Here is an 18,974-nt window from a genome sequence, read left to right as displayed (position 1 = left end):
GATTAGGATGATGGTTCGGAGACTCTCCAACTACAAAGAAAAATGAAAATACCAGTGGAAACGGGCAGTAAAGCTGGTCGGCATTTAAACAGGCGGTCTGACCGCTGTAGTGCAGTTGCATGTGATGTAGTGAAATTTAAAAAAAATGCTTTCTTAATTTTTGCAGTCTTTCAAGGCAAATCTGTCTCATTTCCAATCAGAAACAAACTTAACAAACGCTTTTTCAATCTAAATCCGTCAGGGGTATGAATAACTTGTTGCCAGAACCGCATTAGTGGCGCATTTTGTTGTGGATTACAGAAAATGTACAGACAATTTCAACTTTTTCCACTCATTTTCTTTCTCATTTTACTGGTGTGTGCATTGCGGAGTCATTTAGAGACATACGAGCTCCAGACAGATCAGAGGCGCGGCTCTTCCAATGAAACAATCATTGAGTGAATCGCATTCTGTAGCTCAAACAGTCAAACATGTTGTTTAACTGTTTTTTTTTTTTTTTGCTGATGGTACAGATACAATCTTCATGGGTCACTAGAATTTTAAACGCAACTCATAAATCTGCGTGGATCACTGCAAGAAGTTGTGTTTATATGTGGCAGATTCAACATCAGTTTTTTTTTATCGTTTGTTTTGACGAGGTGACTGCCAGCATGCCGAACACTTTGCCAGAGGGAAACGCATTCCAAGAGCACAATGAGCTTAGACATTCATCAAAAACAACACGAGTTGTTCTTAAGAAGTCCAATTATAGCCTCGCACACAGTCCCATCGCACTTCAGTTGGCAGCAAGAGGTGAAAGTCACAGATATGTGTGTGAAGCTAATCTTACATAAGCTCAACGCAGAGAACAGCCCCACCTTAACCGCCTCGAGGAGCAGCGTTCCACTGGGGGTTTCGTATAAAACCATCCTGCCGCTGTTTCAGTCCGTAAACGTCTCCAGCCGACGCACCGTCGCACCCCGAGAACAGGCACATGTGGATCTGTAGCGAGGAAGAGCTCGCCACTTTCGACAAGCGTTTATGCCTTAAAGCCCCCTTTGGACTGAAGGGGCTCTCCGGCTAATGTTCTCCACCTCGCTGCACCCGTTAAAACTTCAATTTGCGCTCTTATTCAAAGGAGCTCAGTAAAAAAAAAAAAAAAAAAGAAAGACAAGTGCCTCGGAGACAAATGAGAATGTGGGAATGCCGACGCCGGTAATGAGCCGGGGGGATTCAAGTGGAACGTCTACGACACGAAACGAAATGGGTTTCCTCTCTTGCTGTTTATTACATTTTCTCACCTTCTTGTAGTTCAAACCTCTTCAGATTTTCGTGGTTTGGTAATATTATAGCCTCAAACTTTAACTTGTTTTTTTTTTACCAGCACAGAGTAGAGCATCGTTGTGAAATGGAGGGAAATTCATAAATTTTTCTCGTCACTAATCTGTATGTCCCTGAAATGTTTGTTTCTTTTTTGCAAAATATCTCCAGCTCAGTCAGAACTCCACTTTTCAAGTCTCGCTGAAGTTTCTCTATTGAATTCAGTTGGTTTACTTTGGGTAATTTTAACCCTTTCATGCATGAATTGTGATCCTTTGTGCCGGGAGCTTCCAGAGTGGCCGTCGTCTGTTTTGGCTGCATCTCTGATTAATGCACCACTTTAAACCTTTCAAGCATCTCTGACTCGTCTGACTTAATCCATTCACGCTTTTGATGTCTGCAATCAATTTCTACATTAAATTCAGCAATCTTAGTATTTGTACTGAGATACAATTGTGAAGTTATGAATTAGACGTCTTCTAAAGACAATTGGTGGATCTTTATTTAGAGGTATCACAGTGCGTGGGGGTGTGGATACAAATGCTTGCCACACTTTCTAGTTTTTTTTACATGTAAAAATTCATTTCCGCTCCTTCGTGCGACGACAGTTCGCAATACAAAATCCAATTTAAATACAAGAATACGTTGTCCTTTCGATCCATTTATACGTTTTAGTTGCAGAGAAGAAGAGCCTGGAAACTCAGCGATCTGCTTCCTGGTCAACCTTTCGAAAGTCTAGAAAAAAAAAAAATCTTCTACTCCACAGTTATTCCCTTCCACGTGTCAACCCTGTTATCTAAAATCCCGCCCTCCCCCAAAAAAAAAATCACTGAAAGTGAATACCATGTTCGATTTTTCTCACACACCGCTTTTTCTTTTCTCTCATAAGACGAGACCGAGTACGAGTACAGCGGCAGCGAAGAGGAAGACGAAGAGAGGGACAAAGGCGAACCAAGGTCAGCCTTTCCTCCTCAAATCCACACACTTACCAAACCATCTGCGCGGCCTCACCCCTCCGCACACTCGGGATCTCTTTCCACTGACTCTCAAAACGATGCCGTCTCACCCCCAGCTCCATCATCAACGTCCCGGGGGAGTCGACCTTGAGGCGAGACTTCTTGCGCCTCCAGCAGGCCAACAAGGAGCGCTCGGAGGCGCAGCGGCGGCAGCAGCTGGAGCAGAAGCAGAACGACGAGCACAAGCGCTTGCTGCTGGCCGAGCGGCAGAAGCGCATCGAGGAGCAGAAGGAGCAGAGGCGGCGGCTGGAGGAGGTAAGACGGACTGGGACGAGAGGGCGACTCGGTTGCGTTCGTCTGCGGCGAAGGCGCATCACTCCTTTGATCCCTCAAGCTGAAGCGTGCTGGAAATAAACTTCTTTGTTCCTGTCCTGAGTATTGCAAATTAGCCGATTCGGTTGAGGGAAGGAAAAAGAGCAGAAAAATTCACACGCTGGCTTTTTCCCCGCCAGCGTCCCTCCTTTAGTTCCAGAGAGCAGGCTTATGGGAGGATAAGTCCTCAGCCTTTAATCTCTGTGCTCTCTGTGGATTCCTCCCAGGGCACCAGTGTGTGAGAGCCCCTAAAGATCACAACTCCAACTTTAATCTATTGTTGGAGCTTCTGTTAAGGCACAGGGTTCCTTTGGCTTCTGGAAAATGTTAATGATTTTATTTCAATTTTTTTTGCAGCTGCGGATTAGAAGGGAAAAACAAAATGAGTTTCTGTCAAAATGTTGTGTCCTTCCTTCCTGGTGTACTCCGTTCTCTGTCCTATTTCTGTTCTTTCCTTGCATCCTTTCTTCTTTTCTTAGTGTCTTTACTTTCTATCTTTTTCTCTTTCTTTCTTTCCTTGCTTCCTTGATTCCTTCCTCCCTTTCTGTTTCCGGCTTTTGATATGGAGCCTGCAAACTAGAACTATTTGCTATAAATTCATTGGAAATTTCACCATTACATATTTTTAGATGAAATGTAAAATGCGTCAACAGAAGCTGTATAGAAACTTTGACAGCAGAAGGGTGGGATGCTGTTTTGTAGCTTTTCTTGGCTAGGATTTTGGGATTTTTGTTTAGAAAATATATTTTTAAAACTCTGTACAGAACCCAAAGTTCTTTATGTGAACCTTCACGTGACTCTGTTCTGCGTCAACAGCAGCAGCAGCGGGAGCGTGAGCTGAGGAAAAGGTTTGAGGAGCAGGAGAAGATCCGAAGGGAGGACGAGAGGAGGCAAGCGGCCAGAGAACAGGTTCACATTTTTAATAATGGATTCTTTTCTGACTTCCAGCTTGCTCGATTTTGTGGATTTGAAGGTCTTGTGTTTGCCGTCTTGAGTTTTTGGAAGCAGCAGATGCCACGCTTCTACACCAAGAGGCTTCTCTTCTGCTTATATCAGATGTGCAAAATTTTGGAAAAGCACAAATACATATCAAGTAGCAATGCCAAACTCCAGTGTATTAACTTTTGTGACAGATCAATACAAAGTAGTGTATAATTGTGAAGTGTGATGCTTATGTTGAGGAATTGCATATATTTACATCTTTATCTTTTTGGATTGCTTTGCATTTACTTACGTCCAACTCCTTATCACATGTGACTCACATTTCTGCATTAAGAAATAAGAAAATATGTTGTCCCACAGCATAATACCACCGTACTTTACAATGGGAATTGGGTGATGCACAAGTTTTTTTTTTTTTTTTCACACTCTAGATCACCTGGTTTGTGACAAACAGGACTTACTATAGCCTTCTTTTAACTCATCCATAAAGATAAATGGCTTGGTTTAATTTATGGGTTATGCATAATAGTGGACCTAAACACATTTTGTATGTCAGTTATTTTGGGGGGTATTTTTTACAAAAACATAAATAAATTTACAATTTTGCATTACTTTGTGTTGGTCTGTCTCATGGAATCATAATAAAATACATTGAAGTTTGTGGTGATCATGTAAAAAGTTTTGAATGTTTTTTTGCTAGGTACTGCATATGCAGCTCTGGAAAAAATTAAGAGATCACTTAAAACGATCAGGTTCTCTGATTTTACTCTCTATAGGTAAATGTTTGAGTAAAATGAACATTGTTCTTTTATTCTATGAAGCACTGACGACGTGTCTCTGAAATTCCAAGAAAAATTTTAGTCTTTATTTGCATAAAATGACAAATGGCCAAAATAATGAAAAAGATGCAGAGCTTTCAGATCTCAAATAATCCAAAGAAAACAAGTTAATGTTCATTTAGAAACAACAATAATAATGTTTTAACTCGGTTCAGAAATCAATATTTTTGTGGAATAACCAGGAGGTTTCCAATGGGGTTCAGTGCAGAGGACTCTTCACTTTTTCCAGAGCTGCATGTGGCTCTTTTTCCTGTCCTTTCTGTGAAGTGTAACTTCCTTTTTAAATCATTTTCTGTGTATCTTTCTATTTTGTCTTTATTACTTTCCTGCTCTCTTTCATGTCCTTTCTGCTTTGAAACTGTATCTCCCTTTATCTGTTGTCGGCTTTTTTTTTTTTTTTTTGAGCATCGTTATTGCAGGTGTTTGAAGACATCATCGTCTTTACTTGATCCGGACCTGCTCTTATCTCATCTCTCCTCCGAACGCCAACTCAGGAGATTCTCTTTCTCTCTCTCTCTCTCTCTCTCTCTCTCTCTTTCCCTGTCCCGGTCCTTCCTGCTCCGTCTGTGAGTTTTTTTTTTCTCTCTCTCTCCAGATTTTCAATTTCTGTCTTTCTCTCTGTGCCAACATGCTGCTCAGGAGTATATCCGTAGACAGCTGGAGGAGGAACAGAGACAGTTAGAGATTCTCCAGCAGCAGCTCCTACAAGAACAGGCATTATTGCTGGTAAACTATAGTCCCTCCATTAAGGCTCCTCATCTGTGGCGTGTGATCTCCATCCCCGCTGCATGCACCCAGGGTGACAGCTGAACGCAGCAAACTGACTGTGAGGGAAACCTCACTCTGAGCCCCTGAGCTCATTAGCTTCAAATGTGTGTGAACCAATGTGAATTCTTGCTTTTGGAGTTACTGAAATCAACTGTTGCATGTTTATGTGTGATAAGTTGGTTGGATCTCGACGGATTACCCCAAAGGAAGTACACAGAACGGAATATTCTTGTACAGCACTTGATATCTTTACCTTTAATTGAACTACATTTGCTGTTCTGTATTTTTGAGGAAAAAAGAGGTTCTGAGATCCTACCAGCATGAACTCCACAAGCCAGAACTATGATCCCACAGGGGTGGCCAAGTCCAGTCCTCGAGAGCCACCATCCTGCAAGTTTCAGATGCATCCCTGCTTCAACACACCTGAATCAAATGACTGGCTCGTTATCAGGCCTCTGTAGAGCTGATCCCGGTCTGTTGGAGTAAGGATACTTCTAAAACTTGCAGGATGGTAGCTCTCGAGGACTGGACTTGGCCACCCCTGCACTAGAATCTCAACTTTTATTATGTTTATGCTGTCAGTAGTCGGACTGCTTCCTGTTCCACTGCAAAACTCTCTCTTGTTTGCTTTTCTGGCTTCTTTTATTCATTCTAAATTGTAAAAAAAAATGTTTCAGACTGATAGAAATTGTCTTTAATTACCTCAAACACATTGGAAATTTCAGATAGAAAATTACAATGTTGGTCAGAAGTTGGCGTATGCTCATTATTGGCATGGATGTCAGACATTGGGCTATTAATGCAACATTTGAACCATGTGCGTAATTTTCTGAAAACTACACAGGTTCAAAATGATTCATCAACACATCCTGCTAGATTAGATGTAAATTCTGGGGTCATTTTCTTGGCAGAATATCCAGAAGGTGTGTTTCTTTATCAACCATCTGGCTGTTGATTTGACAGGCAGCTGTTATTTTAGTGTTTCGCGCAGTTTTGGATACCACTGCCAATAAAACAGATGCTTGTCAACCACCTTGCTTGACAACTTGTTCAGTCTTTGATTTCTTCACACCAAGCATGATTCTTCTAATTTTTGGGTAAACAGCTCAATGTGTGCCTCATTTCACTGTTGCTTGAAGGTGTTGATTTTGGACCAGTGGTTTATTTGATGCTTGGCATCGTCTCAATTGCTGATGGCGTTGCGTTTACGTTTAGGGGTAGACGGGTTCCTTTCTTCGATGGTGATTGGGCAAAAGGCAGGGTTCACTCTGCAGAGAGACAAACAACCACGCAAGCAGACTCATACTTAGGGGTCATCTTCAAATAAGCAGTTAGCGGAACAGTCGTGTTTTTGGACTATCGGAGGAAGACGGAGTAGCCAGACAGAACGCACGCACGAGCGGGTTATGCATACTCAAAGCCGAGAGACCCCAGGCCGAGTTTGGGACCCAAACATTAAATTAACATGCAGTTCAATGAGATTCATACCAGTGATTAGCATATGTGAACTTCTGACAGCCAGTGTAAATGCGGACGTTGCAAGTAGCCCAGCCTGCTTCATTCTATATTCCTCATTTCCAGACATTTTGTTGTGTTGTGACTCTGTCACCAACCCACCACCTTGTCTTTTAGCCCTTCAGCAACATACCACGTCTTTCATTCGTCCCCGTTTCTTTCTTTCGTTAGGAGTACAAGCGAAAGCAGATCATAGAGCAGCGACAGGCGGAACTCCTGCAGATGAAGCTCCAGCAGGAGAGAGCCTACCTGGTGTCTCTGCAACAGCAGCAGCAGCAGCAGCAGCAGGAGGGGAGGCAAGCGGAAAAGAAACCGCTGTACCACTTCAAGGATGCCAGTCATCCTAATGACAAGCCCGCCTGGGCTAAGGAGGTAAGCGGAAACCAGGAATGCAGGATTTAGAAAGTGGTTCTTTATGTGTTTATGACATGAAGTAAGATGATGATGATGGTTTATCCCGGAGACTTGTCTAATCATACGTTTCATGTTACAAAATAAATGTTGCCGTGATAAAGAAAAAAATGCTTGTTGTACTCCTACTGACTGTGCTTTGACTTTGACTTTGACTCCTAGGTCCAGAAGCAGCCAAATGCTCCTGGTAAACCATCTGCACAAGCACTTAAAAATCTGCCCTCTAGAGAAAACAAAGCCCCTCAAAAAGCACAAAGAAGTCAATCGTTCGGAGAACCCAGGGTCTCTGAAAAACCCATTAGAAGAGCCCACAAGAAGATCCCCGAAATATGTGTTTCAGCAGCTGACTGGATACCCCAAGATAAACGGGTCACAAATCAGAACCAGATTAAGAACCAAATTAAGAACAATGCTGGCAATGGGGCCTTCGAGAATCCAAGAGGGAAACTCAAGCAGGCACCCAATGATCGGGCTAGTTTTGCAGACTCAAAGGCTTCAGGACTGTCCCAAACTCCACAGCACCCGAAAATATGTATGTCAGTAGCACACAGTGCTGGCAAAGGGCCTTTAGAAAATCAGATGGGGGGAGCCAGGCAACTGCCCAAAGAGACACTTGGATCTGCAGAATCAAATATTAGAGCTCTTGAGCCTCCTACCCAGGCTTTGGGACAGACTCAGACTCCACAGTCTGGAGCCTCTTCTAACTCGTGCCTATCGGTTAGTTCGCGCCCCGTTCGGAGAGTTCACTCACCTTGCCGTAGACTAGATATAGAAGTAGACCCTGAAAGCAGTTCACAGCCTTTCCACCTGACAAATGCATCTGGCATGTCCTCAGGCAATTCGCAGCAGCGCTGGCAGAACGATTTTTCCAACCTACAACACTTGAAACCACACCAAAATGCCAATTCAAACCCCTTAGCAAGAAATCTGAAGAATGCTGTCAGCCATGAGAATTTGAGAACACGCTTGGTTTCCCAGGACAGTGAAGAAGTAGATCCCCTTTCGCGTTCTTTCCCTGGACACGGCTTTTTAAATTTTGACAGAAAAAGAAACTCGTACTCCACCGAATTCACCAGTGGCAATCACCTCATTGTCCCTGGGCAGTTTCTCGAGTTAGACAATAATCTGCCTCGTTGTCGCTCCACCGAACAGTTGAAAGTCTCTTCTCCGTTGTCGCCATTTTCTTGGCTAGGCCTCTCTCCTCGCACATCGAAACAAAACTCCCCTTGTCACTCACCTTTCTCCCCGAAATCACGGTCCAGGAGTCCATCTCCTGGAGACGTTATGCGCCACATAACAAATCCCTCGTCTCCTAAGGACGCAAGCTTCGGTAAAGCCATTACAAACATTCTAGGTGGAAATCGCCCTCCTAAAAGCACTTCCCCAAAGTTCGCCTTTGGGAGTCCCAATTAGGCCTGTCAACTTAGGAAACCTTAGAGCAGGGTACCTTGGAGTACCTTGCTCCAAAATGCATGTCGATTACATCACTCACTCACTCACTCACTCACTCACTCACTCACTCACTCACTCACTCACTCACTCACTCACTCACTCACTCACTCACTCACTCACTCACTCANCACTCACTCACTCACTCACTCACTCACTCACTCACTCACTCACTCACTCACTCACTCACTCACTCACTCACTCACTCACTCACTCACTCACTCACGTTTTTATTTCTGTTTTACGTGATTAATTTTATGTATTCCTTGACCCTTTAATGTTGCTGTCGTTTCACACCACACGGACGTTTTCTCGATTTAACCTCTCTCGTTTCTTAAAATTCAAATTTCCAAACGCGCTCTCTGAATTCTCTAAGGCTGACCATTCTTCCCAGAAGTAGAAGTCCAAGAGAAATGTGCAGGCAACGTGTAAAATAATGTAAATACGCTGTATATATTTTATATTTAAAAAAATAAAGTGCTCTAAACTGGACCTGAGCTTTAGAGGCGAGATGCAGAATTTAAGATGCAGGCTGACATCGACCCGATCTCTAACTAGCTTTTACGCTCTACCCTACTATCCCCCTATCACCTTCATCCCCCCATCACAAAAGTTCACCACAGTGAGCCTCTTCACACACACATTTGGGCACGATGTCATCAGGAACTCCCACCCATCCCAGTATGTTTTTAGGTCAGTAAAGCACTTAAACTGGTTCCACTTTGGTGACTGGTGCAGGCCAATTGGTGGTGGACTTGCTCTGTAGAACAGAATCGAACAGATCCTTCACAAGCCCATTCTCCGTCCTTTCTTGGTGGTTTCTTATTTGGTTTCAGCAGTGTCCAGAATTAATACCCTTTGTTTTCTTTCGAAGAAGGAAGAAGTTTTTGGGTAAAGAGTTTAGCGGAGTTACTCAAAAGCTTGTTTCTTGTTCTACTAACAGCAATTTCTCGGTTTCTTGTAGGACAGTCAACCTTACACTAACCTCCACTGCTTGTCGTTTTCAAAGACAAGCAGGAACACTGACTTCTTTCCAGTGTCCCTTTTTCCACTGTTGAACGTTGTTTCTTTTATTACCTTCATAATGACGTGTCACACCAACAGCTAACTGCATTTGCGGCAGCTGTTCCGCCTCGAGAGATGGCAAAGGGCGTCTACTTCCTTATAGCCAACTCCCTTAAGCTGGCTTGAGAAATGACACAGCTCGGCATAGTTGCCTTGAAAACTTATTGGTGTAACTTTTTCAAAATTGGTCAGGTTACAATCACAAACCTCGGCGTATTTTTGGGGTGGATTTTATAAAAGCTAAACAAAAACAAATTCTCTCATAACTGTGAAGATGAAAATATAATATGGTTGTATCTTGTTTCGACAAACAAAAATGTGAAAACGGCTGGTATGCACTTGCATTCAGGATTTATTTTATAAACCTGCAGAACAGCTGCATTTATTCTGAGATTACATCACACACAAGTGGACCATTTCTGAATTTGTTGACTTCTCAACTAACTGCATCAAAAAAGCACCTGGAAACAATTTAAGGAAAAAGTCTAATAACTGTTTTTAATCATTTGTTGTGAATAAAACTGTGTGTGAAATTTCAAAAAGCCTCAGAAAGGGATCGATTTCTCTCCACATGTGTTTTTACCTATAAGGTTTTGAAACTATGCCCCGCCGAGCCATGACTCAGCCTTTAACCTGCTGTAGAGTCGACTGTTTGGAGTAGCCGGGTGTGATTTTGGCAGCTGGGAGCTTTCCCTGGAGACTCTCTTGCAGCGCAGCAGATAATCTGCTAATCTGATTACACTGCTCAGAGGAGCTTTCTGCCTTTTTCACACAGATATGTAGTGTATCTAAAATGCTTTCATTTCTTTCTTTTTTTTTTTTATACATTTTTAGAAACTTAGAGTACTGATAAATGGATTTGCATTTGTGACCCTTGCTCCTCCACAAATTCAAATTCTTTATCATGGTTTGAATACGAAGCTCGCTAAAGGAGAGTGGGGATCACTGTTGACCTTTTCTGTCAGCCACAAGACTCTTTTACTCCTCGGCTCTTATGTGGGGCGAGACGCATGCGGCCTGTGTTTGCTCAGGATGAGAGGCTGAAGCAAAGCCAAGATTGGAAACAATCTGAAGAATTTTCTTATGCAGTCGATTCATTATGGGGATAGATCTTTTTTTTGTTTTTTGTTTTTTTTGTTTGTTTGTTTTGTTTTTTTTTCCATTAAGAATTTAAATTGGATTGGATTTAAATTTTCAATTGAAATATCTAAACATGGTAACAAATTATATGGATATAATTAGCTTTCAATCAAGCCTGACTTCCAGTGAAGTGAGATTTGGTGTGAGGCTGTGGCTAGCTTCTATTAGCTATCCATTGGCTATCAGCCTAGCTTGCGGTTTGATACTGGTAGCTTGGATGCTGTATGTATAAAACGTATAAAAGTGGTAGTTAGTGCTCCATTTGGCTTTTTTGCAAGTTGTCACGCTAGTTGTAATTTTAAAATAGTGTTAGCTTAAAAAGAGTGATGGATGGTGATCTTTTTTTTTTTTTTTTTGGCTTCCACGACACAACTGTAACATAAAGTTTTAACGTTTTTCAAACATTTGATCCTGGAAAGTAGACTCATGCCCATTGGAGAGTATATGAAAAATAAAATTAGGTTTGGCAGTTGGCTTTGATTGAGATCCAAACAAGATGGCGACACATTGGTCACATTCCTGCTGTCAGTTTAGCTCTTGCATAACTTTTAACAAGTGTTTCTGTGGAACTCTGGTTGAGATTAAAATCTGCTCCGATGTTATGACATTAAGGCAGGCACGGCAAGGAAAACAAGTCTTGCAAAGAATCCCCTGGAGGCATAGTGTGCGAGATATGTAATTAACGACCGGAAAAACCAGGCTGAGTTCCCCACCTTCTGGATGCTGTCCCTTTAAAAACCGAAGGATTTTAAGAGCGTCTCGTGGCTTACAGAGGTGGTGCATGGGGAAAACGGGTGGGTGACAAACAGCGGTGGGTGAAGCATGGTGATTGATTGTGCTGCGAGTGACTGTGGTATGTGGCCTGTCTCAGGTGGAGGAGCGATCTAAGATGAACAGGCAGAGCTCGCCAGCGCTGCAGCACAAAGTGTCCCACCGCATCTCCGACCCCTCTCTCCCTCCCCGCTCCGAGTCGTTCAGCAGCGGAGGCATGCAGCCCACCCGCACCCCTCCCATCCACCGCTCCATTGAACCACAGGTGTGTGTGACTGTGTGCGTGTGAGCAGAAAGAGTCATATAAGTGTTTCATGTGCTCGCATACAAATTATTACACACCTTGCTGCTCCCTGTTTGCATTATTTCCTTAAAAGCTTTGTGCAACATCTGATTTAGTAATTTGTCTAACGTTTCTGTCTTCTTCTTCTGCCCTCCCCGCCCCCATTTTCTCTTTTTTTTTTCCATGCCTCAATTCAATACCATTTCAATCCATTTTCGTACACTTACATTCTGCTGCTGTTCTTTCCTTCCATCCACCTTGTTAACCTTCTCCTACTGGCATGCTTTCCGTCGATCGCTCCGTTCATCGACTTCGCCACAGATGGCCCATCTCATTCCCGTGAAGGCCCACTCCGGCTCCATGTCCGGCTCCCCGTCTCTCCAAGACCAGACGGGCTCGGCTCAGAGCGAGGGGGCTGGCGTGGCGTCGCCGAAGCCCGAGACGCCCCGTCAGAACTCGGACCCCAGCTCTGACACCCCAGAACCCCAGCAGCACACCAGCAGCAGGGAGGAACGAGATCGAGACAGGACCGCTTGGCTGAGGGAAGAGGACATCCCCCCCAGGGTTGGTAATCCTTATTTACTAAAGGCTGAAAATAACTGATTGTTTATAATTTTGCGAAGTACTGATTTATTTGAATTGTGTTTTTTCTTGTTTAACTTATGTTTCACACTTCATCATGTTTTTTTGTTTCTGCAAAAAAACATGATGCTGCTGCTTAAAAGCAAAGCCTGCAGCAGCAGTGATGAAAAGACAGACTATCCTATTCCTGACAACAGATTCACATTCTACCATCTTTCTCGCATTTGTTTTAAACTTAAACTTTTTTTTAAAATATATTATCAATGGCAGTTTGTGAATAAATTGTCATCTCAAAGCCTTAGACTAGACTGCCTGATTCAGCATGACTACGGTGTTTCACACGTGCATAGTAGTTTTTTAAATGCAAAAATGACTAATCTTTTAAATAGATCAATTCTGAATATGGCATTTTTCCATCCCTAACCTCTTGGCCCGCCCCGGGTGGCTACCTACATATAGCCTTTATATTAAAATAAAAACTTTTGAATGTTACAGACCAACACAAAGTAGAAATTTTTTTAGGATAAAGATTTAAAGCATGCAAGTATTTGTATTCGGCCTTCTTTTCCTTGGAGTAAATGCAGCTGCCTGCACGCACGCACGCACGCACGCACACACTCATACACACACTGTCCCTAGGGTGAAATGGCAGCTTGCTTGCTGTGAAGATGCTTTTCTTCAGGAGGGAGGCGTGGAAAGCAAGTAGGCATCTTAAATACTCAGAGTTGCAGATGTAAAGTGAAAGGATGTTCTTTTTGCTTTGTATTTGCAATATTTTTTTCTTTTACCATGTTTAAAAATGATACCTTACATCGTGTCGATAAAAGTCCCATAAAACATGTGGAGTTTGTGTTTATTTATAATGTGGAAAAAGTGTGAAAACATTCTTCTACAACCTCTGTCCAGTAGAAGAAGCGATATTGTCGCATCTCATGATGGTTTTTTTTTTTGTGTGTATGTGGTTTTATTGTCCAGGTTCCCCAGAGGACTACCTCCATCTCTCCAGCCCTTGTTAGAAAGAATTCCCCAAATGGTGGTGTGGGTCTGGGCCCTCGCTCCGGTTCGCAGTTCATACGGGCCAGGTAAAGACCGAAACAGAAAACTGGCTTAGCTACCCCCCCAAAAAAAAATATTTACCGTGTGAAAAGAGCTAATATGTTCCTTCTAATCAGGTAGAAATCAGACAAGGAGACCCACCAAACCTCATTGACTTTATTCGGGGTTTTTTTTAACCTTTTCTCTCTGATGATGTTGAGTTTGAAACAAAGCAATCGTGCGGCTTCCTTCCTTGTTTCCAGTAATCCGGATCTGCGCCGCTCGGAGCTTTCCCTCGATGCCATGCTGCAAAGAACGTCCTCGAACTCGTCATCGTCGTCTTCTCCTTCGTCTCAGGGAGGCTCGTCCGAGAGGAAAGGTATTTAAAAGGAGCAGACATACAAGCACACATCTGCGCTGCACGGCGAGGGTCGCAGAGAATCTGGCGTGAGCGAAAGGTTTCTTGAGAAAACGCAGACGGAAAACAAAACATCCACTTAACTCTCAGAGGCTTTCAGCAGGATGTTGTCGGTTGCGGCTGTGCTCCGATCAGCTTTGTCTGATGTGTCCTGTGTTACTCACGGCCTACGGAGAGATACGGGGCAGGAAATGAGTGAGGGAGATACATGGGGACGTGTCAAACAGAGGGCCAGAGGGACGGTTTGAACACAGCATGCTCAGATCTCTGTCTACCACAGAGGCGGTGATAAGACGAAGCACAGATAAGTCGCTGCATTTTGTAACAACATGCAAGCTTTAAGAACTGTGGGACAGTTTGGTAAATAAATAAATTAATTAATTCAAAAAAAGAAAATATTTGCAAGAACGAAATCAATGACGAGGTCAGAATAGTTAAGCTGATACAGAGCCTTGTGCAGAGCAGTTTCACCTGTTGTAAAATCAAATATGTACCAGGATTTTTAAATTTTTTTTCTGTCTTCTGCTGATCAAAGAAAAACAAAAAATATATATTTTAATTAATTTTGTTATTTAAAGTAGTGTAAGTCCAGTGAACATTTATGGTGCCATGATTTCTTTATTTTGTTTTGTTTGTTCAGACTGTTTGAGTCTCCAAATCAAAAACTGCTGCTTTTGAAATTTAAGAATTGTGTTTGTTCTCTCTGGTAGAATTTTGAGTTTATTATTTTCGGACACCTAAAATAAAAACTAGATAATTTTTTTACTGTTAGTATTTGTAAAATCGAGAAGCTCTCTGTTTTCGAAGGGTCATGTAGCTTTTATGGATTTCAACACATTTTATTCAGCAAGCCCAAGGACAGGAATGACCTCTGGGTTGTAAATGCTGCAAACCTCTGATGTAAACCTACAGCCTGTAAAAGAGAACATTTCTGAAAAAGAGAAGCAGGCAGGAAGTAGCCAAGGAGTAATGGTCCACAGAACATCTTTTAGTTGTGCGTTTCCTAAACCTGGTCTTTATGGAAGAACGGCGAGAGGAAAGCTATTGTTGAAAGAAACCCTCAACAAGTCTAATTCTCAGTTTCTCACAAAACCATAGAAGATGTTTGTTTTTTGTTTTTTCTCAACAATAGCTTACTTCTAAATTCTTTGCAACAAAACCCTTTAATGTAAGCTGATATTTAAGCTTGTTTTTTTGTTTTTTTTTGTTTTTTTGTGGGTTTTATAGGCCAGACCAAGCAGGTCGGAACTCTTCTCGGAGCCAACGAAGAGGTCAAGCCCAAACAGGAGGAAGGCCGGGAATCAGCCAGACCCAGCAGACCTGCAGTGAGTCCAGCAGGAAACAGACCCACACACACACAAAGTCATTTTCCATCTCCTCTCTCGGAAGCTTTTACTCGTCTCCTCCTCCATTTTTTCTACCGTTCACCTGCTCTTCTCTTTCTGCCTGTGCTCCTCTATCTCTTTGCTATTCTTCAGAGCTATAAGAAAGCCATAGATGAGGTTAGTGACAACCGAGTCCCCCTCTCTTCTTTTTTTTTTTCCTTCTTTTAATCCCGGTTATCTTTAGCCGAAATCGTGAGACTTCCTCATCCTCTCCTAGCATGGTGAAGTTAGTTGGTCTCAGGAAGTCAAGCGTTTCTCCCTCCAACTCTGAAAATCCAGGGTGCTTTGGCAATGCCGGTGCGTGTGTGCGTTGACACACACACACACACACACACACACACACACCTAAGAGAGTATATGTGGGCGGGTTCTGGAGCGAGTTGCATACATGCATGACTTGTGTGGATGCATCCAAGGTGGGAAACGGGGGTAAAAGATGAGCTGCCGAGCATCTGATCAACCTCTGAATCTTTCTTTCCTGTTTCTTTGTTGTCGTGGTAACTGGTCAGGAGGAGCTGGTAAGCAGTCCACCTCACCTCTGTTTGCATGATTGGTCCGATCCATCGGCTTGACCCCTCGGGTTGGTTGGCATGTGGATGATGGCCAGAGAGAGAGGGAGAGAGAGGCCGAGAGATGCTGCCCTCTTACGGAGCATCAGCCCTGAAGCCGTTGTGTGTCTCTCTCTTCTTCTTGAGCGAATAAAAGTGCTGATTGTGAAAAGCTCAAGAAGTTGTGTTGAAATTAGTGAGCTAACGTGAAATCGGTAAAATCAGCACTCTTGTTCCACACGTTTGCAGGCCTGGCTGCGTGTGGGTGACGGCACATTTATTGTCCTCCTGCCATGCTGCTGAACCCTCTTATGTGATTTACCCTCTGCCTTTCTTCAAACTTTTTGGTGAATGGTAGAGAAAAAAAAATGACTAAAGGATTTTGTATGCGTCTTCTCTTCTGTTCCTCTGTTAAAGGACTTAAGCGCACTGGCTAAGGAACTTAGAGAACTGAGGGTAGAGGAAGGAAGTCGGCCTCCGGTCAAGGTACGCCGACATTTTACAGAAACCGATAAGTAAAATATATTTGCAAATTTTTTTTGTTTGTTTTAGCTTGTGATATTCTGTGTTGGCTTTCTGCGGTTTAAAAAGAGGATTAGAGCTAATAGACAGCCCGGGATTTTAAGCCATCCTGTTTCTGTTTTAATTACTTAATTGCACTTCCCTAAAATTCTGGTCAAACAAATGTGGTTGACTCATCTGGGGTGCGTATGGACTTTGAATTCACTTTAATTAGCAATCTATGACTTTCAGTTTCTCTCAGGCTTAAAGGTGATGACAGGAAAAAAGACTTTTCTGTCTCCTCAGGACTAAGATCTTACTTTTCAGCTATGCAAACACTTTGGTGGGTTTTCAGCAGTTTAATAGAAAGTGTGTGACAAAAAAAAAATAAAAATGCTTTAATGGTGCTCTAAATACAATCAGCATTCTTCTACAGGTTTACCTTATCCCACTTTTCATGCATTGAGGGCTAAATCCTATAGAAGGATGGGAGAACTGAAGACTAGTGCTTTCTTGACAGCTGAAGGATATTATACAAAGTTCTCACAGCAGGAGTACCAATGTTTGTGGCACTTATAGAATTTTTTTAAGAAATTGGTTCTTAAACTTGTTTTTATTTTATTTTTCTCACTGAATGAATGTCTTAAAATTAAAAACTGGGTTCTCTTAAAATACATCTCTGTGAGATTATGCTACTTCAATAAAAGCATAATTAGCTTTAAGGTCATTTACAAACCATAACAGGGGGTGCCAAAGAGATATAACAATCATTTGAATATATGACTGAACCTGTACACTCATTTGGAAAGATTGCCAAATGAAATGAGAATTAAGGTCGTTCTCTTATTAACCCTTGCACGACAACTGGGCTTGTTTTTGACACTTAAGGAGTCTTCTGTAGAAAGGATGGAGGTTTTAGGGCACTTTAACATCAGATCTGCTTTATGTCTATCGTAGCGTTCCTATAAATGAGATCGGAGGGTGCTGCTTGCTTGCCTACTTATATTATCGTTCTTCTATCAGAAGCTACATCGGTCACAAACCCGGAGGGAAAGCCCAGTGTCTGCTCTAAGTGATCAGCTTCACTGGTCTAAGCAAAGGAGAAATCGCTTATAGTTCATATCATCTTTGGGAGGAATTCAAAACAGAACAAAGTGTTTTATCTGAGGCTAAATCCAGTCAGTGTAGAAAATAGGAATGTGAAAAAGCACTTGAAGAAAGTAAACGACAAAGAACTATAAAGATACAATAGCCACAGTCCCTGTAGTGTAAGTGTTTAGACTTGCATCCTTTTCCTTCCAAATTTTTTGAAAACAGAACTTTAACTTTAAACAGAACTTTAATACAAACTTCAGGACCAAAATGTATCTCCAAATGAAACCCGTTAAATGATACAGAATTGCTCACCTAAAATATATAATTTTTTATGTAAGATTCTTTGTTTGTGTTTTGGTCTAATATCTAATCTAATCTAATCTAATCTAAAGTACGTCGCTAGGCGACAGGGTTTCTCATTGATTTTAATTCTTGCTGTTGTGATAAAGGTCACAGACTACTCATCCTCCAGCGAAGATTCGGAAAGCAGCGACGAGGACGGGGAGGTGTTGGGGCACGACGGGACCGTTGCCGTTAGCGACATCCCCCGCATCATGTAAGCCGTCTTCTCTGGTTTAATTTGTCTCTCTTTGTATATATATATATATATAATATATATAGTTTTTGTTACTATTAAATATTTGCATGCACGGAGTTTGCTCTGTGCCAAGTGGGCGCAGGTTCAGTAGAAATTGTTGGTAAGCGATGGAGTCTGTGTTTGCTCTGCAGGCCGGGAGTCCAGGGCAGCTCTGAGTCGTACGGAGGGCTGGCTGAGGACGCTCTGGGAGACTCCTATGACAGCTCCAGGGACAGTACTCTGATGATGAGAGAGGTGATGAATGTGAAAACGCGCAAAAACACTCAATCTCAGCACTGCACACACAATATACACAAAGCCCTTGCAGAGTTTTATTTAGATTTTGTTTGTCATAGATCAACACAAATTGGCTTTAAATTTTACTTGTGTTTTTTTTTTATTATTGTTTTTTTTATGGTGTACAATCTCAAACACATGCTGCACCATTGTGTCCAAACTCACTGATTCAATATGTTGCAGAACTATATTCAGGTAAAATTTCACACAGTTGTAAAGACACTTGGTTGCTCTGGACTTTATTTTTAGGTGCATTGAAATACGGGGTAAAGTGAGAACAAATTCACACAATAATTCTCAAGTTTGTAAGACGGTTTATATGCTGCTGCCTATTTCTCTGCCACATATAAATCAAATAAAAAATTTCTGTGAAAACATTGAAGGAATTTCATACTTTTGAAAAGTAATGGTAGATGTAAAAGTATCTCAGGGTAAAAATGCGTTTGTGTTTATGCCGCGCTCTCAGTTACCGATCTTCTACAATCTGCTCACTTAAGACTCAAACGATCTCCTGCTTGTGTCACTCAGGCTGAGGAAAGGAGGAGAGGCGGCCACTCCGAAAGCAATGGTTTTAGCAACCACAGTAACCATGGCAACCTGCCCGACCTAGTGCAGCAGAGCAACTCTCCCAACTCCACACCCACCACGGCTCTGCAGGAACTGAGCGACATGGCCGAGGTCAGGCTCGAACACGTCGCCACCACCGTGCTCGTGAACACTCAGCCG

At 42.4% G+C, this 18,974-nt stretch overlaps 1 protein-coding gene across 15 annotated transcripts in view; it reads left to right on the top strand.

The window, feature by feature from the left end:
* Positions 1–18,974, top strand: part of tnika (TRAF2 and NCK interacting kinase a) — a 65,568-nt gene that overhangs the window by 38,212 nt on the left and 8,382 nt on the right. For 2 of the 15 annotated variants that reach the window (XM_016677690.1, XM_016677691.1), the window contains exons 11-27: positions 2,189–2,255; positions 2,372–2,570; positions 3,444–3,536; positions 5,048–5,134; positions 6,863–7,063; positions 7,265–7,819; positions 11,628–11,792; positions 12,132–12,374; positions 13,368–13,474; positions 13,691–13,806; positions 15,073–15,170; positions 15,324–15,347; positions 15,740–15,748; positions 16,196–16,264; positions 17,824–17,930; positions 18,104–18,206; positions 18,777–18,926. In XM_016677690.1, coding sequence (XP_016533176.1) covers positions 2,189–2,255; positions 2,372–2,570; positions 3,444–3,536; positions 5,048–5,134; positions 6,863–7,063; positions 7,265–7,819; positions 11,628–11,792; positions 12,132–12,374; positions 13,368–13,474; positions 13,691–13,806; positions 15,073–15,170; positions 15,324–15,347; positions 15,740–15,748; positions 16,196–16,264; positions 17,824–17,930; positions 18,104–18,206; positions 18,777–18,926 — 2,393 coding nt within the window. The remainder of the gene's footprint in view (positions 1–2,188; positions 2,256–2,371; positions 2,571–3,443; positions 3,537–5,047; positions 5,135–6,862; positions 7,064–7,264; positions 7,820–11,627; positions 11,793–12,131; positions 12,375–13,367; positions 13,475–13,690; positions 13,807–15,072; positions 15,171–15,323; positions 15,348–15,739; positions 15,749–16,195; positions 16,265–17,823; positions 17,931–18,103; positions 18,207–18,776; positions 18,927–18,974) is intronic. The other 13 variants (XM_016677693.1, XM_016677694.1, XM_016677695.1 and 10 more) reach the window with 12 other exon arrangements.

Source organism: Poecilia formosa, unplaced genomic scaffold (assembly GCF_000485575.1).
Source record: "Poecilia formosa unplaced genomic scaffold, Poecilia_formosa-5.1.2 Scaffold160, whole genome shotgun sequence".
Classification (NCBI taxonomy): domain Eukaryota; kingdom Metazoa; phylum Chordata; class Actinopteri; order Cyprinodontiformes; family Poeciliidae; genus Poecilia; species Poecilia formosa.
Note: the sequence above shows the minus strand (reverse complement) of the source record. Positions and strands in the feature narration are given on the sequence as shown.